Below are 26,387 nucleotides of genomic sequence, written 5' to 3'. Positions count from 1 at the left end.
ATACAGTGATGTGAAAAACTATTTGCCCCCTTCCTGATTTCTTATTCTTTTGCATGTTTGTCACACTTAAATGTTTCTGCTCATCAAAAACCGTTAACTATTAGTCAAAGTTAACATAATTGAACACAAAATGCAGTTTTAAATGATGGTTTTTATTATTTAGTGTGAAAAAAACTCCAAATCTACATGGCCCTTTGTGAAAAAGTTATTGCCACCCCTTGTTAAAAAATAACTTAACTGTGGTTTATCACACCTGAGTTCAATTTCTGTAGTCACCCCCAGGCCTGTTTACTGCCACACCTGTTTCAATCAAGAAATCACTTAAATAGGAGCTATCTGACACAGAGAAGTAGACCAAAAACACCTCAAAAGCTAGACATCATGCCAAGATCCAAAGAAATTCAGGAACAAATGAGAACAAAAGTACTGTAATTGAGATCTATCAGTCTGGTAAAGTTTATAAAGCCATTTCTAAAGCTTTGGGACTCCAGCGAACCACAGTGAGAGCAATTATCCACAAATGGCAAAAACATGGAACAGTGATGAACCTTCCCAGGAGTGGCCGGCCGACCAAAATTACCCCAAGAGCGCAGAGAAAACTCATCCGAGAGGCCACAAAAGACCCCAGGACAACATCTAAAGAACTGCAGGCCTCACTTGCCTCAATTAAGGTCAGTGTTCACGACTCCACCATAAGAAAGAGACTGGACAAAAACGGCCTGCATGGAAGATATCCAAGGCGCAAACCACTTTTAAGCAAAAAGAGCATTAAGGCTCGTCTCAATTTTGCTAAAAAACATCTCAATGATTGCCAAGACTTTTGGGAAAATACCTTGTGGGCCAACGAGACAAAAGTTGAACTTTTTGGAAGGTGTGTGTCCCGTTACATCTGGCGTAGAAGTAACAGCATTTCAGCAAAAGATCATCATACCAACAGTAAAATATGGTGGTGGTAGTGTGATGGTCTGGGGTTGTTTTGCTGCTTCAGTGCCTGGAAGGCTTGCTGTGATAGATGGAACCATGAATTCTACTGTCGACCAAAAAATCCTGAAGGAGAATTTCCGGCCATCTGTTCGTCAACTCAAGCTGAAGCGATCTTGGGTGCTGCAGCAGGACAATGACCCGAAACACACCAGGAAATACACCTCTGAATGGCTGAAGAAAAACAAAATGAAGACTTTGGAGTGGCCTAGTCAAAGTCCTGACCTGAATCCTATTGAGATGTTGTGGCATGACCTTAAAAAGGCGGTTCATGCTAGAAACCCCTCAAATAAAGCTGAATTACAACAATTCTGCAAAGATGAGTGGGCCAAAATTCCTCCAGAGCACTGTAAAAGACTTGTTGCAAGTTATCGCAAACGCTTGATTGCAGTTATTGCTGCTAAGGGTGGCCCAACCAGTTATTAGGTTCAGGGGGCAATTCCTTTTTCACACAGGGCCATGTAGGTTTTGAGTTTTTTTTCTCACTAAATAATAAAAACCATCATTTAAAACTGCATTTTGTGTTCAATTATGTTATCTTTGACTAATAGTTAATGTTTTTTGATGAGCAGAAACATTTAAGTGTGATAAACATGCAAAAGAATAAGAAATCAGGAAGGGGGCAAATAGTTTTTCACATCACTGTATTAGATAGTCTTATATCCCTGCCAGGGGTTTAGCATTTCTCTTTTTTTTACCTTTTTTAACGTGTTTCTTAAAATTCTCAGAGAGCAACCATCTAGTACCTGCACAGCAGACCGTGGACAGTTATTTTCAGAAAGTTCTAATGGTGGTTGCAAGTAGTGATGGTCAAGTAGAGAACTTTGAGTTGATGCAAATGTAAGCACATTTTTATGCAAATTTATGCAGCTTGAAAATGAACCAATCAAATCCTGCTAAGGTACAATTCAATTGGTTAATTTTCAAGCTGCAAAAATGTGCATCAACTTGAAGTTATTTGCATCTACTTGACCATCACTACCTTTGTGGTATACTCCTTTCTCTTATACCAACCTGTACCAGCGATATCGCACCATTGGGCTCTTGGTCTCTCTCAATTTTTTTAAAGTCTAAAAAGGTTACCAGTAACCACCAAGAGTCATCCTTCTATAACATTGGATTTTGTTTTTATTTTTTGCCATTTCTTTGGTATATGATAATAATGGTTGGCATATTTTAAAAACTATATCATAAAGGAAACAATATGCTGTTGACCTTAAACTGTTTAAATAAAGTATGTAATTTGATTAAAGAGAATAATTAATCCAGTTAATTAAATTAATTTGAATACTTCTTATAAAAAAGTGAATACAACTTTTAATTCAAATTTGGAATATCTGTTCATTTATATCAACAAAGGCAAGTTATGCAATTTAAAAAAGTCAGATTAGTCTTAGCTCTCCAGCTCTAATTATTAATCTAGCTGGCAATCTGCATGCATTGTATATGGCCAGGGCATAACTACAAATCATGGGGCCCCCAGCAAAACTTTGACGGGCCCCCTTAATGTTCACAACCCTTTCCTTGCCTCCCTTGGTGACCCTCACAACATGGGGGTTCATCATACTATGGTCATAAAACAAGATTGGCCATCAGGATCTTCACTCTCATAACATGTGTAGCCAACAAAAAAATCTGATCTGGAGTATTAGAGAAAGAAAAAGTTACTAGTTGGGGCCCTCCCACACCTCTGCCCCCCCCCCCCCCCCCCGCAGTTGCAGGGGCTGCTCCCCCCCTAGTTATGCTCCTGTCTATGACTATGTGGAATGGAAGTGAGAAGTGGAAGATTCGTCTAGTGGCCATATTGATATATTCAGTACCTATATTAATACACATATCTGCATAATCTTTTATCTAGTCCCTCACATTTTCTTTTATGAACCCGATAAATTACATTAATCAGGCTGTGTACAATAATAGCGTACTGGTTAAGGGTGTTGCCTTTGATGTAGAGTTTGAGCCTTTGACCAGGGTTTGAATCCTGGCTCAAGCCAGTATGTAAATCAATAAGGATTCTTTCGGCAAGGCTGCCTAATGATCCTAATTTCCCGAAGGCTCAACACACACCATACAATCTTAGTTGTACAGATTTACCAAATCTATGTAGTATAAGGGCCAACAGATTGAAAATACTTTTAATCATTGATTGGATAAGCTCTTATACTACATGAAAGTGGTAAGATTGAACAACCAAGATTGTATGGTGTGTGTTGAGCTTAAAGAGAATCTGTATTGTTAAAATCGCTCAAAAGTAAACATACCAGTGCTTTAGGGGACATCTCCTATTACCCTCTGTCACAATTTCGCCGCTCCTCGCCACATTAAAAGTGGTTAAAAACAGTTTTAAAAAGTTTGTTTGTAAACAAACAAAATGGCCACCAAAACAGGAAGTAGGTTGATGTACAGTATGTCCACACATAGAAAATACATCCATACATAAGCAGGCTGTATACAGCATTCCTTTTGAATCTCAAGAGATCATTTGTGTGTGTTTTTTTCCCCCATGCACTGAAGTTTCAGGCTGCTCTTTTCTACCTGCAAACAGCTTTGTCCTTGTTTGTAATTCCTCAGTATGTGAAAGCCCAGCCAGCTCAGAGGAAGATTTATCCAGCTGATTAGAGCAGCTTCTCTCTTCTCTCTTATCTAAATAACACACAGGCAGTGTGCATAGAGGGGCCAGAAAGGGTGAGTTCATAGCAGAACCACAACACTGAAGAACTTGGCAGCCTTCCAGACACAGGCCGACAAGTCTGACAGGGGAAAGATACATTGATTTATTACAGAGACTGTCATAGTAGAAAGTGCTGCAGTTAGCCAGAACACATTAGAATAGCTTTTGGAACTTGTAGGATGATAAAAAACAGGATGCAATTTTTGTTACGGAGTCTCTTTAAGTCCCAAGTGGCTGCAGCCCTGAAACGCTTTGAAACACACAATACACACATATAAACGTTATGGGCCATATCCTATTCAAGGTGATAAGTAGCTTGCAGATGCGAGCTACTTATCACCTTGCCATCGCGCGAGGATTACCGGCAAATCCTATTGCCCATATCCTTCGCGCGATGGCCGATCGTTAGGGAGCATTACTCAGGCGAAAGCCTGAGCGATGCTCCCTGTTACCGAGCGATGGGGAGTGAGGTTTACGCTGTGGTGCTGTCCATCAGCACCACGGCCTCACTCCCCACACATGCGCACTCGTCCGCCGAACATCGCCGACATATTCCGCCGCAGCATCTGGGGGTCTCCTTTAATAAGGAGACCCCCAGAGCTCCCCGTCGGGTCGCCGCACAGTTTAGAAGCCAGCGCGCAGCTCTGCCGGGCTCCTCTGTCATACGTACCGCCGCCAATCACCCGCCGCCTCTCGCCGCAAAATCCGTCACGTAATTACAGTGTATCTAACACTGTAATTACTGTGCGCATAGAAGGAGCCCGGGCAAAGCATCTTTGAATCTGCAGCCGGGCTCCCCATTGGTCTGCTGTCTGAACCAATAAAATGGCTCACACAGCAGACCAATGGGGAGCCCGGCTGCAGATTCAAAGATGCTTTGCCCGGGCTCCTTCTATGCGCACAGTAATTACAGTGTTAGATACACTGTAATTACGTGACGGATTTTGCGGCGAGAGGCGGCGGGTGATTGGCGGCGGTACGTATGACAGAGGAGCTGGGCAGAGCTGCGCGCTGGCTTCTAAACTGTGCGGCGACCCGACGGGGAGCTCTGGGGGTCTCCTTCTTAAAGGAGACCCCCAGATGCTGCGGCGACGACGTGCGTTAGCTAGTTTAGACCTGCTTTTTGCAGGTCTAAGCTAACGCTCATGTCTGCCGGGAAGCATCGCTTCCCGGAGACATGATAAGGGTAATTGGATTCCGTGTTAAGAACTCGCTGGGCGATTATATCGCCCAAGCGAGTTCTTTTCCGCCTGGGGGGGTCTAAAGTTTAATTAGATTAGGCGATGCCCCCATCGCCTAAGTTAAGAACTCGCCAGTGCTTAGCGCTGGCGAGTTCAGCAATAGAATATGGCCCTATGTGTCTTGTCTATAAACAGGCCCTTGAGTTTTAACTGGAACTAAATTTGTATAAAAACTCTGCACTATTTCGTATTGCTACTTGTATATTCCCATTGTAATATTTTCTTCCACCAGTTAAAATAAATTCTTATGAAGAGATGGCAATCGATGCACTTTTCCTTTCCTTATGTTTAACTCCTTTATCTACCTTGCAAAACAACATTTTATTTCTGCCCAAAGCCTGTAATTTCCCCATTTTAAAAACCCCTTCAGGTGGTGAAGGTGGCGTAGACTGCTATGGATCTAAATTTGTAGTTGAAACCTGGAACTACAAATTTTAGATCCATAGCAGATGTGTGGTGCTGCAAATGGGAAGAGGAAGCCACAGCTAAACATGCAAACACTGCTGCATCTAAGATTATCTTCTAATAATGAAAAATATGTATCTCAAGTTGTAGATGTTCCATTCTGTCAGCCATTACAATAGAAATACTTGTCAGTCACACCAATAAGGGTCTTCAGGGCAATCTAATATTTTTTGACCACTGCATTGAAGATTAGGGTAACCCTTCAGAAACTAAATATACTTGCTGTATATGAAAATGTTGCTGTTGCTTATATACAGATAATGAACACAATACTCCTTGTTGAAATAGCCACTTAACATGCTCTGCTGACAACTTTATCTCCCTTCACCATGTGTGATAGGAGAACCTCTGCTGGCAGGCATATAATGTAATGTGAACACTTAACAGCAAAATTCCTTTGTACTGACAGGAAGTTCCAGCTTAGAGGCTCCAGAGACTACAATAAGCTTATTCAGCTTGGTGCTGCTGTCATATGAAGTAAATAACAGAGACAGCACTTAGATACAATGACATTATATGAGAGATGCGGATGTTACTGATGCCATGCTGTGCTTGAAGAATTACAAGTTTGCAAGATGTACTTCAGAACTGATTCATTTGTCCTACATACTTGCAGATTCGTTGAAAGCAGTGACAATCGCAAGGGACAACAATGATTCCTGCTAGCTGTACAGCAATGTGAAAAAATGGGGGGGAGGTTGAACATAGTTTCACAGCTAACAAATACAAGCTACGGTTCAGCTAAGTGTGGTCAGTTTTCCAAAATCTAGCTCATTAGCTCATCTTGAAATGGACTGGTGATGACCAGAAACTTGGAACATACAGTGGGATGCGAAATTTTGGGCAACCTTGTTAATCGTCATGATTTACCTGTATAAATCATTGGTTGTTACGATAAAAAATGTCAGTTAAGCCTGACCACTGTTCCACTGTTCCATGAGCGGATTACCCATACAAGATGTAATATGCTTTACAAGCTTATACTTCCACTTTTAATGGGTTATTTTTGTCACCTCGCTCCTTGTATTTCCCTATATGCTGTATTGATGATGACTTGATACTTTCATCTTTACTGTACATGTTGACCTTGTTTGTTTTTGTTATTTTTAAATCAATAAAAAATTGATTTGTCAAAAAAAATGTCAGTTAAATATATCATATAGGAGACACACACAGTGATATTTGAGAAGTGAAATGAAGTTTATTGGATTTTGTAATGATCCGCTCAGCTGGATGCACTGGCAGACAGCTGTTTGACCATTCCTCTAGTCTGTGGGCTGCAGGTCTCTGCAAGAGAGACCTGTTTTTCCATTACAAGTTTCTGGTCTGTCCTGCTGCTGAGGAATTTGCATAAACTCGTTATGCAAATCCCTTACCTGCCTCCTTTGATGACTGGCAGTATAAAGAGCTATGTTTCCCAGAGTCCTTTGCTGGTCATAAGAGTTAGTCCTGTGGAACACTCGCCTGGAGTGTCAGCCTTGCTCTTTGTTTGAAGATTAGCCTAGAGTAATTCCTGGAACTGCACTAGGCAGATTCCCTAGTGCAGTTAGGATTGCATATCTGTTTTGTTTGTCTGTTGCGATTGTCCTGTCCCAGCAGTGGTCGACAGGAAGTCGTTCTGATCCTTGTTCTTGGAGTATAGCTGGAGCAGCGGTTGCTACCAGCTATCTCGTCTGTTCTGTCTTGCTTGGATCGCACTAGCCTCTTGCGCTAGTGCTGTGGATCCTTCTGCTCTGTCTTCCTGGATCGCACTAGCCTCTTGCGCTAGTGCTGTGGATCCTATCTCTCACTTGTTCCTGTTTTCGTGTATCTGTCTTGTCTGCTACGGACGCTTGCTGGAGGCTCGGTGAGGTAACCGTTAAGCAAGCGCTCGCGTCCTCTGTTTCATGTTTGTCTGTCGGTGGTTAGTTAGGCGTGCTTGTCTCTGTTGTGCTTAACACGCGGAGACCGCGCATAAACACGTGCACTGTTACGAATGAGTGCGGTGTTCGCGTTTAGCTAGCATTTGTTATTTTCCTTATCTCCTCATTGTATGATTTGCTGTGCCTTTGCTACTCTCGTGCTCTGCCTTGCTGTAGCCTTGTGTCACCTCTGGCAGTCGCCTCTCTCGCGATTGCGTTCCTACTTCATATCTGCTGTTGTGTATGCACCGTCGCGGGTTGGCGACTGGTTTGGTGCACACACATACAATCTGTCCCTGTGCTCGTTCTCTTCCGCAATCGCTTCTCTTGCGATTGCGTTCTCACTTGGTTTCTTCTGTTGTGTGTCCACCGTCGCAGGTTGGCGGCTAGATTGGTGGACATACATACATTCCTCATGTGTGCTTATTCCGTCTTGTGTCGCTGTTAGCAATCGCCATCTCTGGCGATTGCCTTCTCACTTTGTCTTCATGGTTGTGTGTTCATCGTCGCAGGGTGGCGACTAGTTTGGTGGACACACATACCCTCTGTCGCTTTGATCTCTCTCTTTCAGGGCTATCTTGCTCTGCGTTTCTTCCCTTCGTGCAATTCCTGTCTGGCGTGTGTGGCAGGGCAGAGGAGCTGTTCCTCTGCACACCACAGCTCCATCTGTGGACAGGAATTTCCCTCTACAGGTGCATTGCACCTTTTGCTGGGTTCCCGCAAATTACACGCTTGTGGAGGATTTCCGCAGTGTCAGCGTACGTCTTGTCCGCTGATCACGGAGAGAATTCCACAATCGTTACAGATTTACAGAAAGGGCTCGATTCAGTAAACGGTGCTAACCCAGTTAGCACGCCTAAACACTTTGGGCGTGTTAACTAGGGTGCATACTAGGTAAGCACCGTTTTCCAAATCAGTCCGCACGCAAAGTACAGTGCGTGCGAAATGTCATATCGCGATGGCCCTATAACGTCGCTTTGGATGTGACTTTAACATTGCATGCGTGCGACTTTAACGTCGCATGGGTGCGACATTAAGGATGTTATAGGGGCTATTAGGAGCGACATTTTCGTCGCACCGCGATGCAACGTTTTGCGCGCACCAGACTTTGTGCGCGCAAAGTTTTGCGCACGGGACTTTGCACGCGATGCCTTTTGCACGCGTTTTAATGTGCGAACAGCTGGTTTAGGCATGAAGAGGCATGCTAAGTAGGCGTGCTAACACTTAGCGCCGTTTACTGAATCGAACCTAAAGTGCGCGATAATTGTTTAAATAAAATTAGGCGGGTGCATAAATTTGGACACCACAAAAAAGAAATGAATTCAATATTTAGTAGATCCTCCTTTTGCAGAAATTACAGAAAAGGACTGTACATACCTCCACTGACTAACCAAAGAATTTAAATTATAACTAAACTCAGAACTTCCTCTCTGTTCTAAAATAATAGCATCAGCATAATAACCTTTCTATAAAAAAAAATCTGCTTTTCAAGTTATGGAAAGCCTAAAAAAAAGTTTTACTTGGTTTCACTTTGGAGAAGATGCTGAAAGGGTTAAGCCTTGGTGTTTACTAAATGGAGAGCTGCCTCTGCAGATCTATCCTGCAGACTATTTACCAGGTGCACTGCTGTCCCCGAAGATCAGTGGCACGTGCCCCAGATCTATTCTGGGGTGCCCCGGATGTCCCCCAGGCAGAGTCATGCAATGGGTGGAAGTACACTTGGTCCCCAAATTCTGCAGACATCTTCTCTTCTGGACTTCTCCCCCTTCTTCAACACAACACCCAGCATGCCCAACAGAGGCACCACAGCACTCAGCATGGCACCACACAGGGCATCTATGTGGTCATGCTGAGTGCTGTGGTGCCATGCTGGGTGCTGTGATGCCTTTATGGGGGCATGCAGGGAGCTGTGGTTCTTCTGTGGCGGCATGCTGGAAGTTGTGGTGCCTCAATGGAAGGCCCATGGGAGCATGGGAGGACGTCTATTAGAAGGTCATGGAATGCTATGGGGGGAACTGCCAGATAACCTCGCAGCAGGCCAGCCTGCCCAGCAGAAAGCCAGACCAGCTAGCACAGAAGCCAGGTAACTCTGCCTAGTTATGTTCAAGTGACGCTGCCTATTTATGGGATATGCTGCATTTTTTATATAAATCAAAAGGGATGCTTAATGCAACATTTGGCTGGGCAGGCCTACTGAGACCACTGTTAAGTTCATGAAAATGTGCTCCATCCATGACCACACCCACATTTTGGTGTCATGACCACAGCCCCGGATCTCTTAGGATCTCCTGTAGTATTTACAGTTGCTGATAATAATTCATTTGACAGGTTGATCTGCCTAAAAACACACAAACCACGGAGAAGTGGATTTCTTCAGCAACTATATGTTGAATGAAGACTTTTCACTGTGTGCTGCACAATAGCTCAGGTGCGCTTTAATTAGCAGCTTGTGGTTTTCCTTTTCTAATTTCAGTCCTTTCCTGTGTCAGTGAAGATTTTCATGTTATGTAAAACTTCCAACATTATAAGTAGAAGCTTTAACCTCTTGGACAAAAAATATTTGAAAACATTTGTTTTTTCTGGCCGGTTGATGTTATATTCCTTCCCAGTCAGCACGCAATGGCCTGTAGCACTACTAGAGACTGGTTTCAGTAGTCTTAGCCGCACCAACAGACAGTAATCTTACCGCAACCACCTAATAAAGTTAAAAATAAGATCATATTTAAATTCATAAGGCAGAAGCTATAGCTTATTTTTAGTGTGTTAAATAGAGATGTCACAAAACTGGCAAGATGCAGCTCATCTCTATCACTGACAATGCAGCAGGTTGCGTGTGACTTCAAGCATGTCTCTGTTGCCACCATGCATCATACATTTTGCTCAGTACACCGAGACAGCAAAAAAAGAATCCTTCTGGTCCTTTTGTAGTGTGCTGGCGCTGATCATCCATTTTTGCTGCATACTTACTGTGATGTATGTCCATATTCCAGATTACTTGGGAAATGATTATAGCTCAGGGGCATAAGGACTGAAAGCGGAGGAACTCATTGGAAGACATAACAAAAGCTAAAAGGTGGGCTTTTAACTGGACTCACAGTTCAGAACAAAAATGGCCAGAAGATGGTTACATAAAACACTGTCACAGACTCCAACAGCAGATGAACTACATATAGAAGGAGCAAAGTGAACAAAACTACAAGCCCTAGTAGAGAAAGCCTACAACCATATTTATTACTGCATACACACTTATTGATGCATTATATAAGCACTTATATAAGCACTTATTGATGCATTATGTGCCAATTGCATGCCCACTATCTCTATCAGTGCTTTCAGTAGTGGACAGCGATTAGCATGAGCACTCTGACTGGTCTGCCGTTATGCAGCACCTTTTCCAGCAAGCAGTAATGTACTGTGTGTAATGAAATCTTTCTCTTGTGGTCAGAATTACATTTTTTTCAGCAGCACTACTGTGGGTTTGGACCAAACGGGCTGGTTTTCGCTCCACACATGTATTAATGATCCATGACCTTGTTGCTGGTAAACCAAATATTATTCTTTGGGCCACTGTTAGTAGGTACTAAGCAATGCATATTGGTAACACCCCACAGTACTTGCTGTTATGGAGATGCTTTGACCTAGTCATCTAGCCATCGCAATGTGGCCCTTTTCAAAGTAAGGGCTAGTGTACACCAAAAGCGCTTCTAAGCGCTTTTCAGATTGCCATCGCTTTGAAAAGCGTTTGGCTACGGAAACCTTATGAGGGTGTTCCCACAGCAGCGTTGTGATTTTTCTAAAATGGCAAACCTGCTGCATGTAGGACAACTGTAACAAGAGGGATATAGAGGCTGCCATATTTGTTTCTTTTTAAAGAATACTAGTTGCCTGGCAGTCTTGCTGATCTATTTGGCTGCAGTAGTGTCTGAATAACACCAGAAAGGAGCATACAGTGAATCTTGTCGGATCTGACAATAATGTCAGAACCACCTGATCTGCTGCATGTTTGTTCAAGGTCTATGTCAAAAATTATTAGAGGCAGAGGATGAGCCGGTTAGCCAGGCAACTGGTAGTGTTTAAAAGGAAATAAATGTGGCAGCCTACGCATCCCTCTCATTACAGTTGTCCTTTAAAGCAATGTCTTTGCCTCTCACATTACTTGTGCTATTCTACTGTACTTTACTCCTTGTTGCTATAAGATGATTCAATAATAATATTGAAACAGAAAATCATTCTACTGTAATAAAAACTAATAAATAAAAAAAGAACAAACATGATTAACAGTAATACAATGAAGTACTTCATAAAAAAATCTCTTATTACAAAGGAAAACACACAGATTAGTTTAAAAGAATGGGGTTAGCTCATATTCTCTATTCATTCCTTGTGGATCTAATGTATCAAGTCTATGAATCCACCCCGCTTCTCGATAAAATATATTTTTTTAACCACTTCAGCCTTCAGTCGTTTTCACTTTATGCATCCGAGCAATGTTCACCTCCCATTCATTAGCCTATAACTTTATCACTACTTATCAGAATGAACTGATCTATATCTTGTTTTTTCCGCCACCAATTAGGCTTTCTTTGGGTGGTACATTTTGCTAAGAGCTACTTTACTGTAAATGCATTTTAACAGGAAGAATAAGAGAAAAACAGAAAAAAATCATTATTTCTCAGTTTTCAGCCATCATAGTTTTAAAATAATACATGCCTCCATAATTAAAACTCACGTATTGTATTTGTCCATATGTCCCGGTTATTACACCGTTAAAATGATGTCCCTATCACAATGTATGGCAACAATATTTTATTTGGAAATAAAGGTGCTTTTTTTCCGTTTTGCATCTATCACTATTAACAAGTTTAAAATTAAAAAAAAAGTATAGAAATATTTCATCTTTACATTGATATTTAAAAAGTTTAGACCCTTAGGTAAATATTTACATGTTTTTTTTTTATTATTGTAAAAAAATTTTTTATATTAAACATTTTATTTGGGTATTTTTTGGGAGGGTGGGATGTAAACAGAACTTTTATAATGTAAATGTGTGTTAAGGTTTTGTTTTTTTTACTTTTAGTTGTAGTTTTACTTTTTGGCCACAAGATGGCGGCCATGAGTTTGTTTACATGACGTCACTCTAAGCGTAACATACGCTTAGAGGGACGTATGGGGGACGCAACAGCCAGAAAAAAACGGAGCTTCTGAGAGAAGCTGTCGCTTTTTCTGCGGGGGAGGGGAATCAGTGATCGGGCACCATAGCCCGATTCACTGATTCGTGGGCTAACAATCCGCGGCCGGGAGCGCGCGTGCACGCGCGGGAGCGGGCGGACGCGCACATGGCCTCCTGGGCGTAGCTAGTACGTCCAGGAGGCCAAAGTAGTTAAACTCTATCCCCACCTCTTCTAAGGGGAGTTACCTGTTCCAAAATTTGGAATAATAGCTGGCACACAGTTTAGGAAAAATTATATGATACCGCCTGAACTGTAAAATTCTTTCTAATCGTATATTTGTGAACTGACAATCTCTCCTGTATCCTTTGGGTAGTCTGTCCCATGCATAATAATCCACATGGGCATTTGAGAGAATAGACTACATACTCACAGTTACAATTAAATTGGTCCCGAAAATTGTATCGGGCACTAAGTTATGGATGTGTGATCTCACTACCTCTGATGATATCTGCTACAGTGTACACAGTTCCTACAGAGGTAGGTACAATTTGGTCTTGAGGACATGTCACCCACATGTCCGGAAGACCCAAAATCAGCATGTACCAACTTATCTTGTAACGTAGGGGGCACGTTTGTAAGACATAAGTGTCTGGGCCTGGAATTCTTCAACCTGTAGATGTCCCTCCCTTAAAAGATGCCAATTTTTTTGTATGATCTCTGCTATGTTAACACTACATATATTGTGCTGGTGCTGTGATTTTGTAGGCTAGCAACAGGTCTGTACAAAGCTCAACCCCATACTGTTGCCCAATTGATCGGGTCATGATTCTTGTAAGTGACATTAGTCAAAAGTGGGACATTTAACTTACACATCAATTTACCTGCAAGTATGTTTTTGGGTTGAGTGGGAAAACGCAGAGAAATCCACATAACATGAAAAGAGTGTGCAAACCTTTCGTTCAGTGATGTTATGCAGGGATATAGAGACATCATACAGATACAGTATATTCAAACAAGACTGGCAACGTTATTTGCAAAACTGAAGATTTCATTAAAAAGGACATTCTGTAACTGTGGATTTTTATTAATACAAGTATTTCTGTGACAGTGATTTCATTGTTGTATATGGCAGGATATAGTTACCATGCATACTGTCTAAGACTCATATATACTGTATTTTTTGTACTATAAGACTCACTTTTTCTCCCCCAAAAGTGGGGAAAAATAGCCACTGCATCTTATAGTCCAAATGCAGGGAATTCCAGACTTGTGAACACCTGCCAATACGAACCTCCAACCCGCTGCAATGTCGGGGACTACCTGTACTGTGCCCATGCAGAGGGGGACACAGGGGGACAAATAGAGGACACACAGGGACATAAAGGGGCATAAAGGAGGACACAAAGGAGATACAAAGGGGCGTAGAGGAGGACACAAGGAGGACACAGAGGCAAACACATGGGGACACAGGAGGACACAAAGGGGACAGAGGAGGATACAGGGAGACACAACAGGTACAAGGGGGTATGAGGTATAATGGAGGCATAATCCACAAGATGCCCCATCACCATGGATGCACCAGGTTTAGTATATATTTTTTCCCTTGGTTTCTGTCCTCTAAACCTAGGTGCGTCTTATGGTCAGGAGCGTCTTATAGTCCGAAAAATACGGTAGTTATTATATTAATGTTCTTCCTTGTCAACTTGAAATAGTCTGGAGCAATTTTCTTACAATTGTAATTTATTATACAGAGTATATAAAAAAAAAGATTGTTAACAAAAAAAAAAAGTAAAAAAAAAAAAGTTGAAAATTGCATTTTATCTTGTGGGTTACATGGGAACAGGTCTGATTTTAGCAAATAAAAAAAAGATATGTATAAACTAATGCTCAGCCACTTACCCTATCCCAGCTAAACGACAGACCGATTTTGTCAAGCTGTTGCCTCATGTGCTGAATATTACTGAAAAACACAAACACACGTATGTTGTTATGGTTGTAGGTATTATTTTAAGTAAGTCTGAAGAAAGAGAAGGTAACACTATTAGAAATTCTTTGAAAACTCTTATGTACCTGGCCGATTGCTGATTGTTTAAAGGACCACTATCTCAAAAAAAATTCAAACTTTGCTGTCACTTACAGTAGGCAGTAGAAATCTCACAGTTCTTGGAGTTTTCTCAGGGTTTTATTTATTTTCAAAAGCACTTAGTGAATGGTAGTTGCTCAGTCCAACTGCCAGAATAGAGTGCAAATAGGCGGGGGTCAGCTTTCCACTAACTACTGTAAGTGACAACAACATAGGAGAAAGTTAATGTATAGCTAATTTTACTCTAGAAGAAACATACTTCTTATTTGTATGTGTTTACATATGTTTTATATTTTTCAATTTTTCACGATAGTGGTCCTGTAACTCTTATGAGTAGCAGTAGAGCATTGTATTGTGTTGTTAGCCATGAGTTAAAGCATGAAGTTTTGAATCATGGTTCTTGCGTAGATGTGTGCTAATTACTAAAAGATAGAAATGAGCAAACATCCTTGTAAAAACCCTTTTTATGTCTTGTTGTAATTATGGGATAGGAATGACATTTATTTTTATAACTACTAAACAGTCTATGTACCTCCTTCTGATGTTCAATGTATATATCAATGTATATAAGCTGTGTTTTCTAACATCTTGTCAGCATACATGAAAAAAAGTCTGTAGAAGGCTTGTTAGCCAAAAGCTTCCTCTTTTTCTTTTAAGTTGGCCAATAAATGGTATCATCCTGATTCAAAACTCCCTGCTTTAGCTCTTTTGAATCAGTGACCCAGCATGTATATGCAGCAGAACTGGTGATATGATCTCACTGATGGGACCCTTAAACAAAACATTAGAAAAAGTGGCGGTAGGTACCGCTACAATGTTTAAGACCATGTGAGTTGTTGGCTAGGGAGCAAAGTAAGTAGCTCATTGGTCCCGGTCTCATGGTCACCTGACTGCATCGCTGAATGTGGATTAATAAGGCTCGCCAAGGAAAATTGTGAGGGAGGTGGGATTAAAATTTTGTTATATATATATATATATATATATATATATATATATACAGTATATATATATATATATATATATATATATATATATATATATATATATATATATATATATATATATTCATTGTTTCCTGATCAGAGGCAATAGAGGCATAAGTAACTCTCTCCCCAAGGTTTCCTAAAGCCTTGCAATGCACACTGTAGAAAGAGCCCTAAGCAGAATTTCTTTTATTTTTTCAACAAAAATCTCTGCAGAAATTCACTTTAAAAGGAGATCATTGGATGAAAAGTGAATTCAACATGTGAAAGTGTTAATGCTAGGTACACTTAATACAATTTTCTGGTAGACTTACCTGCCAGATCAATTTTTGCCAACATGTCTGTTCTGAATTTCGATCAATTTTCCAATCGATTTCTGTTCACTTCTATGGTAAAAATGATAGTAAAAGCAATCGAAATTCAGATTGGACATGTTGGAAAAAATCGGTCTGGCAGGTAAATCTGCTAGAAAATTGAGAAAATTGTATCATGTGTACCTAGCATTATAAGGTTCTCCATTATCTTACATCATACTACTGCATGAAGGAAAAATGTAGCTTCAAATAAAAGATGATGGCATACATGTGAGAGCTGCTAAGACAGGAGCATTAGAAACCATTGCCCTCTTCGTTCTTTCTGAAAATGGCCATGCTAGCAATGGTTGGGAGCGAAATTCTACATAGAAATACCAAAGGATCACCATATAAATTCAGCAGGGGTGTGGACAGTGGGAAAGGGTCTCCCACAGGGGTCCTTTCCATTACATGGGGCTGTCAGCGATTTTCTGCACATGAAAACGCATTAGATCTGACACCGCATAATAATTGATGAGCTGGATCCAACCAACCTGTTTTTTTTTTTTTTTGTTTTTTGTTTTTACATATAATTTATTGAAGAAGTAATACAAAATATCATCTTATTCTCTTCAACCAACCAGCCAGTCACTGTTCTCCAGACATCATGGGCTTGATTCACAAAGCCGTGCTAACTGTTTAGCACGGGTGTTCTCAACAGTTAGCAGGCGAAGTGCCGTTCGCGGACTTTTGCGCGCGTAAAGTGCCGCGATTCGCTAAACAATTAGCACGGCTTTGTGAATCAAGCCCCATGTGTTTTTTGTTGTCTATGTTACATTGTGCTTCTGTGGAAAACCAAAAACTTTTTTGCACATACAATTGTGCATGGTCTCTGGGAAAAAAACACAAATGCCAGTGGAAACGTCTCCTGATAATGAATGGATATGAAAATAATGCTTTGGTGTACCCTTTAGCCCACACTCGGGCATGTGATTCCCGCTTTGCTAATAACTGGCGATCAGCAAAGTTCTGCTGCCCAAGTAATCCTATAGGATTACTTACACTGCAGCGATTCCAGCGTGTTTACGCTTTCCGGCGATTGCAAACTTGCTACTTATAGTATTTTTAATTAGAATGAGAATCGCAAAACCACGGAACACCGCAAAGCAAAATCACAAGGCAATTGTGATCAGGTTTTCGGTACCGAGTGTGAACGGGACTTAACACTTGCACATGCACAGTGCTGTCAACACAGGCTAATTGCACTGCAGGGCTACCATCCATTTATTTCATAAATGTTGCAGTGCACTGCATACACAATGTGATGCAGGCTGCTGAAAAAAAAATTCACACTGTACTGTTTCCCTATTCATTTTAGGTGATCTGGTTGTGGACTTGATAGAGCTGGACATGACTCCGTATCGCGGTTGCTCGCGGTTCCTGCACATTGCAGCTGCTCACTGAAACTGCTCTACTAAGCCAAAGCTTTGCAATTTGCAATCCTTCAGCTTAATAAATTACCCTCATGGTGTTTGAGGTAAATGTTCTTCATTAGGGATTTAGCAGCAAAGTAAGTTTTCTTTTTACCAGTCTGATTTGCATATCTTGCAAGGGGATTAGGTTTGTACATCATGGATCAGTGAAGCCGCCAAAAATTGTAACTGGAAATAATTGCTTTCCTGTTAATCATTCTGAATACATTATCTGTGTGTTTGCAGTGTACCAGATTAAATCTTTTTCTTTGTTTCATTGTTTTTATTGCCAATGCTTTGTTGCATTCCAACGAGCTGAAGGGATGTGCACAGTGTATGCATTATGCTTTCTGTACATATCAGTTTCTGGAGGCAGTGATAATTGCCATAGTCATCGCTCATCTTATCATGGAGATTGGATTGAAAAGTTGACTATTTAGGGTTTTAGAAGAAAATCGAGTGCATGGATCAATTGATTATGATTCAGAGTATGCAGAATGCAATGCTCACTGTCATTTGCAATGCCCAGTCACTATGTAAGAATGTGTTCCATGGATGATCTGTAAATAGATAGCTGTCACAGGAAATCCGTAGCCTGTAAACTCGAATAAGGGATTATAAAATCAACTGCCTGCTTCCTACTTTAACCACCTTACAACTGCCTAACGCCAATTGGCGGCAACAAGGTGGCTCCCCCAGGACCTAGGAAAAGGTCAAGGAAAGTGTATTTCAGGGGATCCCATGCATCCTGGCTTGAGTAATGGAGAGGAGCTCCGTAAACAGTCTGCCGGCGGCGATCGTTGCTGGCAGATTGTTAGATGGAAAAACCGCAGTTTATTTACCTTGTACAGTGTTGCGATCTCCTGCAGTGCTGTACGGGAACAGCTCTGTCACTGAGCTGTCCCCTCGACTGGCCAAAAATATGATCGCCTCTCATAGGCTGATGCCTATGAGAGCCAATCACAATGATTTGCTCCCCGTGGGGAGGGGGGGATGTTGGGTAGGGAAAATTAAAGAAAAAGAAGCCTTTTCTTTATTAAAAAATAAAATAAATTATTTATTATCCACAATTCCAGTAGTCAGGTTTCCACAACAGAGCTCTCCGGATTAATACCAGGTTTGCTAACAAGTTGTGGGGAATTGTACTTTTATGACCAGATAATGTATAAAAAAAAGTGAGTACAATGTCAAAAAATGTCAAAATTATGCCATAGTCTTTGGTGTGAATGGGGAGCAGGTGTGTTAAATTTGGTGTTATCGCTCTCACACTATCTCGTACTGGTCACTGAAAGTTCAACATGGCACCTTATGGCAGAGAACTCTATGAGGAAAAAAGAATCACTGCTCTACATAAAGATGGAATAGGCTATAATAAGGTTGCCAGCCCCCTGAAACTGAGCTGCAGCACAGTGGGCAAAGAGTTTAACAAGCCAGGTTCCACTCTGAAGATAGTCAAGCAAAAAAGTTGAGGGCATGTACTCAGCATCATCACCAGAGGTTGTCTTTTTTGCAAATAGATGTAGGAGTGCTAGCAGCAATGCTGCAGAGGTTGAAGGAATGGGACGGTCAGCTTGCCAGTGCTCAGACTATATGCCACACATTGCATCAAATTGGTCTGGCTGTCATCGTAGAAGGATCCCTCTTCTAAATATGATGCACTAGAAAGCCTGCAGTCTGCTGAAGACAAACAGACTAAGGATATAGATTACTGGAACCATGTTCTGTGGTCTGATGATACCAAGATAAATGCATTTGGTTCAGATTGTGTCACACGTGTGGTGCGTCCTGCCTACAGTCAAGCATGGTGGTGTGAGTGTCATGGTTCAGGGCTGCATGATTGCTGCTGGGACTGGGGAGCTATAGTTCACTGAGGGAACCATGAATCCCACCATGTACACTGACATACAGAAGCAGAGCATGGCCTTACTTCGAAAACTGGGTCACAGCTCAGCATTCTAACATGATAACAACCCTAAACCCTCCAAGATGATCACTGCCTTGCTACAGAAACTGAGGGTAAAGGTTCTGGACTAGCCAAGCATGTCTCCAGACCTAAAACCTATTGAGCATCTGTGTGGTCTCTAACATCTACCATCTTCCTCCTGGAGGAATGGAAGAGGATTCCAGTTCCAACCTGTGAAGTTCTAGTGAAGTCGATTCCCAATATAGTTCAGGCAATGCTGGGCACACAAAATATTGACATTGGGTACAAGTTTGACTTAAAAATTACATAAGAGTGTACCAAGTCCAGTTCTAGGCATAATTACTTTTTTTTTTTGTTTACAAGCAGAATGTTTACAGTTCCATAAAGAACTATCTGCCTTGCTATACAAACCAAAGTAAAACTACTAATGTATTTTTTTTTTGTATATAAGCTGCACTTTAAAGATTCTCTGCCATGAATTACTAAGATTAATTAAAAAATACATTAACCAAAATTACATTAACTGTTCTCTTTTCTAATTACCTCATCCATAAAAATGAAAGTCAATTCCCCTGAGAACTAAAATTTCATATTTGGGGTGGGCACTCTCTAGCATCGCACATTTATTTAACCAGTTGAGCACCACTGGTACACATACCTACGACCCTGTGGACTTCACTTCAGCACCACGGGCGGAGATACACATATCCTGCGGTTTACAACGGCACACACACCCCGTGACTCCGTCGATCCCCTGCCGCAAAGTACTGATCGGGGAATAGAGACATTCCCATTCGCCGATCACAGTGCCAGTAGTGAATGATCATCTAGCATCAATGAGATGCAGATGGTCATTCACAAATGAAAGTAAAAATCAGAGTTCTTCACTACTTCCTGTGTACTGTTAGTACACATGATAGTATAGGGTCATCTAGTGGCCAAACATTAAAAAATACACCTACAAATGTTTAAATAATTAAAAAAAATCCCCAATTTTAACCCCTTATTTCCCCATCTACTATAGTTACCTTGTTTAAAAAAAAAAAAAAAAAAAGGTGACAGCATATGAAAAAAAAATCATATATTGAACTATGGACATAATTTGAACGTCATAATAACCAGGACAAAGGGGCAAATAAAACGTGCACGTTTTATCTATTGTATCGCATTTTATTTTAAAACTATAATGGCTGAAAACTGAGAAATAATGACTTTTTTCTTTTTTTTCTTACTATTTCCTATAAAATGCAGATAAAATAAAATAATTCTTAGCAAAAAGTACCACTCAAATGAAGCCTAATTTGTGCCCCAGGTCCTGAGAAAGCACATAAAGTTGGAGTAAGGAGATGAGAAGCTATTATCCTCTGCCCCAAGTAACCTATTTTTAAAATGCAAAAACTCCTTTTTTTTAAAAAAAAAAAACTCCATATTTTGTTTAAATCACTAAACTAATAATTGCATTAATAAAACGTGAGCCTAATAAAGGCTGTAGCCATACTAAACCTAGTGGCTCTGGACATGCAGTTTGGTCACTAGGTGTAAACAGTAAAGGAATAAAATATATGGTTCCCATCTCTGCCTTCAACTAAATCTTGAATGTTTTATTTCGTCATGGAAATAGGAAAGCACTGCTATACTAGTTTAAAGTAAGCTGAATGGACTTGCAGACCTTGGCAGTTGTGGCCAGAGTCCTGGAGGCGATGAAAGGTAGCTGCAGTGATGACACCTGGCATACTTTGCATGTAAGCTCTGTGTGCAGTGGGGCAGTAGAAGCGGGGCAGGTGAGTAGTAGAAATGGAACTAGAACAGTGGCAGGGAGGTGAGTCCAGGACAATAGCAACCAGAACAGTGATGGGGAGGGATGGCTATGATGTGAAAGGTAAAGCTGGGGACCTTAGATACTACTTAAATAGGTTTACACTTATATTCTATACAGTAGCATTTAACAAACATTTGATTTTACAACAAGGTTAGAACGGAGGCGCCAGGAAAACATAAAATAATTAAAAACAGTTTAAGAAGGGAGGCAGTGGTGGAATTACCTCCCCAAAATACACTCAACAGTCAACAGTCCACTGAATTTTATTTTTGTAATCAAATAACTCCACTAAATATTTGCAACCAGTTTCATGGATCATAACCCGCTTCATCAGGCAATAAAAGGAGCTGAACTACCGTCCTAGTAGGTAAAATCCCCTGTTGATTTTTGGGAGGTAAGTCCACCACAGCCTACCTTCTTAAACTGCTTTTCATTGTTTTATGCTCATCTGGTGCCTTTGTTCTAACCTTGTTGTCAATTTGAGTCCACCCATGGTGGAGGGCTGTCACCGCCCTTTTACTACATCTATGGAGGGCAACATTCTTAAACCTGAGTGGGGTCGGGTCTAATCTCCCCAACTGCATTCTCAGTGATTGCCTTAGTGGTAACCCATATCTGTAAGAATTTTTCACCTCTATACTAATTTATACCCAATACTTTGACATAATGCATATTGAGCTCTGTATTTCTTTTCTTTTTCAAACATTTGATTTTAAACTAAAGGTATTGATTATAATCTACTCACTGAAACTACTTTATTGTGATCACACACAACAGGATCAGACTATATCACCAGTTTAAAAAATTTGTGTGTGCCTTCAGCCAAATCAATACAACCCATATGCTCACCAACTCTGCAGAACATGTAGATGATTTAGGGGACAAGAAAAGACTGTTACTATAGCATACACACACTATTATGGTACTTCTGCCATTCAATTTTCCAACAAGTTTAAAGTACAAAGAAAATAACTATTGAACAGCAACACTGGGACAGCGCTCACTTGTGTCCATAACAGGTAAATTACAATTAAAACAAACTTTCTCCAACAATATTTAGGCCTCATTTAATTTAGAAGCATGTCCTTAATACTCCTTGGTAGGCCACTATCCAAATATTTAATTACCCAAACCGTACTCCCAAATTACAAGAACAGATACACAATATATGTAGAAGCAAGTTCAGGACTCAGGACTAATGATGTTAAAGTCACATTATGACAAAAAGCCAACACCCAATTGTTAGATGTGTATGACTGTGACCCCCACTCTTCACCATAAAGGCAAAGGCAAACATCTAAGGGTGGGCGGATGAAAGTTGCTTGTATGTTTCATAACCCTCTTCTGTTAATATACAGTCTTACCTTTGTGTCCAAGCATCAGGGTTCAAACCACGTTCAATGGCTGCATTTTCTGCAGGCAGTCCAAATGCATCCCATCCCATTGGATTAATCACCTGAATAATAACATACAGAACAAAGGTAAATGACAGCACCTTCCCACTGTGACATTGAAGCAAAGGAAATGGAAACTACCTATAGTTTATAAAGCACCTTCCAGACTTTTCATTCCATATCTATTTCATACAGTATGATCTGCAGATGTTGACATTCACATTGTAGCCATGCTAAACAGGATTATAACTAATCCAGGTTTAGTTTCTCATATAAAGAAATGAAAGCTACATTTTAATACCTTTTGGGGAAAAAAAACAGGTTTTCCACCCCCATGGTGAATAAACACAACTTAATGTATGAAAAAGCTTAATACCATAATACACCTCCTGAAGAATTCTCTCATGTGATCCTTTTTTAGTATTCTGAAGCTGACAGACTACTCAGGAGTCTACCTTTCAGAGCCCAGACCCCCTCTGCTGGCCAACCTCCATACATGCTAGTGTGTATTCCTCTATAGAGAGACCTGCATGGGAAAGATGGTGAAAAGCAATTCTGCGATGCTCTCTTCCATGCTCCATTCCAGGGGACAAGTCTGCTGGGAGAGGGGAGAGGAGGGGCCTAAGCATTAGTGTAGTGTGAGTTCTTCAATGCAGGGAAATTATACTATTATCATGTTGTTGTTTTTTCCAACATATTAATCAGTGCAGGAGAGATGAGAAAGGTGAGGGAGGAGAGACTCCTAAGTTACAGAGTCTGCAGGGCCCAGTCAAAACACTGCAGCAAATAGGAAAACACAAATTTTTTCCGTAAAAAAATGTATTTATAAACACGCCTTATCTGCTTAAACTACTTTTAACAGCTTCCGTATCATGCTAATTGAAATCTACACCCTATTTGGGACCGGTTATCCCTGCCAGGGTGTAGATTTAAATTAGCCCCATCACACGCTCCCGCCACTACCATTGAATGCGCCGCTCTCCCGTGGCTAACGCCCACTCGCCCTGCTGTCAGTATGGCAGCAGAGCTCTGTGAGCCGGTCATTGAAATCAGCTCCTGACCAGCTCACAGTCACAGAGCTCTGCTGTCATAGCGACGACAGAGCGAGTGGACTTTAGCAACGGGTGAAAAGCGACTGTGGCGGTTCCATGTGGCAAGACATCAGTAAGCTCCTTTATTGGTACCAGCAGTCTCTTGTCCTTAAAGGGGTTCTCCGGTACATATAAAGAAGCTAACACTGACACTTACATGGGGCTGCTATCGCCACCTGCAGCTGTAATGACCCGTGCTGTCCTCCTCCACCGGCACTGGGCTAATTATTCGCCTAACTAGATTAATAGAACTGCGTGCGTTCGCTCCCTTGCGCGTCAGCAGGAGCTTACTGCGCAAGCGCAGTGCAAGAATAGTTAGCCTGGTGGCGGTGGCAAGGAATGGCGCATCGGAGGAAAATGGCGCGGGACATTAAAGCTGCAGGGGGCCGATAGAAGCCCCAGGTAAGTGTCAATTTTAGCTTCTTTATATGTACCGGAGAACCCCTTTAAGGGGCAAGAGACTGAGTGCCAGAGACTGCTGGTACAGAAGTGGTTAAAGTGTAACTGTTGGGCATAAATTCAAAAATCAATTCTTTATTTTTATCTGGTAAACAAGTAATAAGGATGCTAACCAGGCAATCCAAAAGTTAAAATCTCTATTACTTTTCTTGTTTATAAAAGATCATTTCCCAGTTTACCTGACTCTTATTTGGTACGTTGCCACAAAAAGGAAGTTGCAGGGCATGCTGGGTTGAGGGGAAATAAAGAAGCAAAAAAAGACAACCCAGCATGCCCTGCAACTTCCTTTTTTGTGGCAACGTACCAAATAAGAGTCAGGTAAACTGGGGAATGATCATTTATAATGAAGAAAAGTAATAGAGATTTTAACTTTTGGATTGCCTGGTTAACATCCTTATTACTTGTTTACCAGATAAAAATAAAGAATTGATTTTTGATTTTATGCCTGACAGTTACACTTTAACCACTTTACCCCCACGCGTACGTATTTCTCCGCCCCTTTTTCCATCCTTTAAAAACCAGGGACGGAGAAACACGTACTTTCCGCGTTCCCAACGCTGCCCGCGCTCCCGCTCGTAAACACGCCGCCCGCCGCTAGTAAACACGCCGCCGCCCGCTCGCCCAGAGATCAATGAACGGGAAAATCCCTTCCCGTTCGTTGATCTAAGCCCCGCAATGATCAGCTGCTCTCCTATGGGCAGCGCGATCATTGTGAGAAAAAACTCACGTGTCCAGCCTCCTTATTCTTCCTCCAAGCTTCCGGAAGGAAGCTTGGAGGTCGCATTAAAACAAAAAGTTACTGTGGCCATCTTGTGGCCAAATAGTAAACTACACCCTACACATTTTTCACATACAAATAAATGACTTTTACACATAAAATTAACTCATTACCTCCCACACTCCCCATTTTTTTTTTTTTTTGTAATTAAAAAAAATTAAAAAATTTACAATTAAAAAAAATACATAAATAGTTACCTTAGGGACTGAACTTTTTAAATATTTATGTCAAGAGGGTATAACACTGTTACTTTATAAACTATGGGCTTGTAATTAGGGATGGACGCAAAACTGAAAAAAATGCACCTTTATTTCCAAATAAAATATTGGCGCCAAACATTGTGATAGGGACATAATTTAAATGGTTTTATAACCGGGACAAAAGGGCAAATACGTTTCATGGGTTTTAATTACAGTAGCATGCATTATTTAAAAACTATAATGGCCGAAAACTGAAAAATAATTATTTTTTTCCCCACATTTTTCCTATTTTCCCATTAAAACACATTTAGAAAAAAATAATTCTTGGCATAATGTCCCACCTAAAGAAAGCCTAATTGGTGGCGAAAAAAACAAGATATAGTTCATTTCATTGCGATAAGTAATAATAAAGTTATAGACGAATGAATGGAAGGAGCGCTGAAAGGTGAAAATTGCTCTGGTGCTCAGGGGGTAAAACCCCTCAGTGGTGAAGTGGTTAAAGAACTTTACTGAATGCAGCTTAATTAATAAATATTATTATATAATTATTTAGTCCATGTTTGTTTATTGTAAAATCTCCCCCTCCCTGATTTACAGTATTAAATTTGACATCTTAAAGGAGTACTGTAGAAGGGTAGGGGGAAAAAGAGTTGAACTTACCTGGGGCTTCTAATGATCCCTCGCAGACGTCTGAGATACAAAAGTGACATGAATGTCTGATTGATTGATAAGAGATTACTGTTCACGTTATATAGGTTAGCTTCTTTTAATATTGGATGTTCTATGCAACACTGGGAGTTATAATTCACACATGAACACATTTGTTCATTCTCATCAAAAGCTGGCTATGAGATATTTCTAATCATAACATTCTCATGGAGGATTGACCATGAGAGTGGTGCTATCTACAATGAGAACCATAATATTTTCATGGAAGAATGACCATGAGAATTTTTGCTATCTACAAGACTAGTCAAAATATGAGATGATGTGCAGAGTTCTCACATAAACAAAAATAGTCAGACGTGTTCTGTGACGCCTCTAAAGCACGTTGTGATCACGCAGTCATGTGCCTAGTCTGCACAGGCGCAATGAAAAAAGCACATGGTGATCACGCACCCTTATCTGTACAAGTGCATGGACGAAACATGTTCTACGCCTGCGCAGACATTTAATTCAGTCTATATAAAGGAGGGAAAATACTTTTGAGTTGGGGCTTTCGAAGGACAAGCAGACGTGCCGTCCGTTTTGAGTCGCCAGGTATTTTCCCCTCCAAGGTCGCTGAGGTCCCCCGATCTTCTCTGGGTGATGTTACAATACTTAGTAAGAATATTGGTACTCACTAATTATTCAAATACAATTTAACTATGATTTTGCAAGCCTAGATGATTATTATAACAGGATTGTAGCTCAATAAATATTATTATTGAACCTTTCCTCATGTTTTGCTGCAATTTATTT

The 26,387-nt window shown here is 40.8% G+C and overlaps 1 protein-coding gene across 2 annotated transcripts in view; it reads right to left on the bottom strand.

The window, feature by feature from the left end:
- The window catches only part of LARS2 (leucyl-tRNA synthetase 2, mitochondrial), a 320,228-nt gene that overhangs the window by 212,820 nt on the left and 81,021 nt on the right, over positions 1-26,387 (bottom strand). For both annotated transcript variants that reach the window (XM_068236332.1, XM_068236333.1), the window contains exons 4-5: positions 22,369-22,460; positions 14,330-14,390 (exon numbers count right to left, since the gene is read on the bottom strand). In XM_068236332.1, coding sequence (XP_068092433.1) covers positions 14,330-14,390; positions 22,369-22,460 — 153 coding nt within the window. The remainder of the gene's footprint in view (positions 1-14,329; positions 14,391-22,368; positions 22,461-26,387) is intronic.

Source organism: Hyperolius riggenbachi, chromosome 5 (genome assembly GCF_040937935.1).
Source record: "Hyperolius riggenbachi isolate aHypRig1 chromosome 5, aHypRig1.pri, whole genome shotgun sequence".
Lineage (NCBI taxonomy): Eukaryota > Metazoa > Chordata > Amphibia > Anura > Hyperoliidae > Hyperolius > Hyperolius riggenbachi.
Note: the sequence above shows the minus strand (reverse complement) of the source record. Positions and strands in the feature narration are given on the sequence as shown.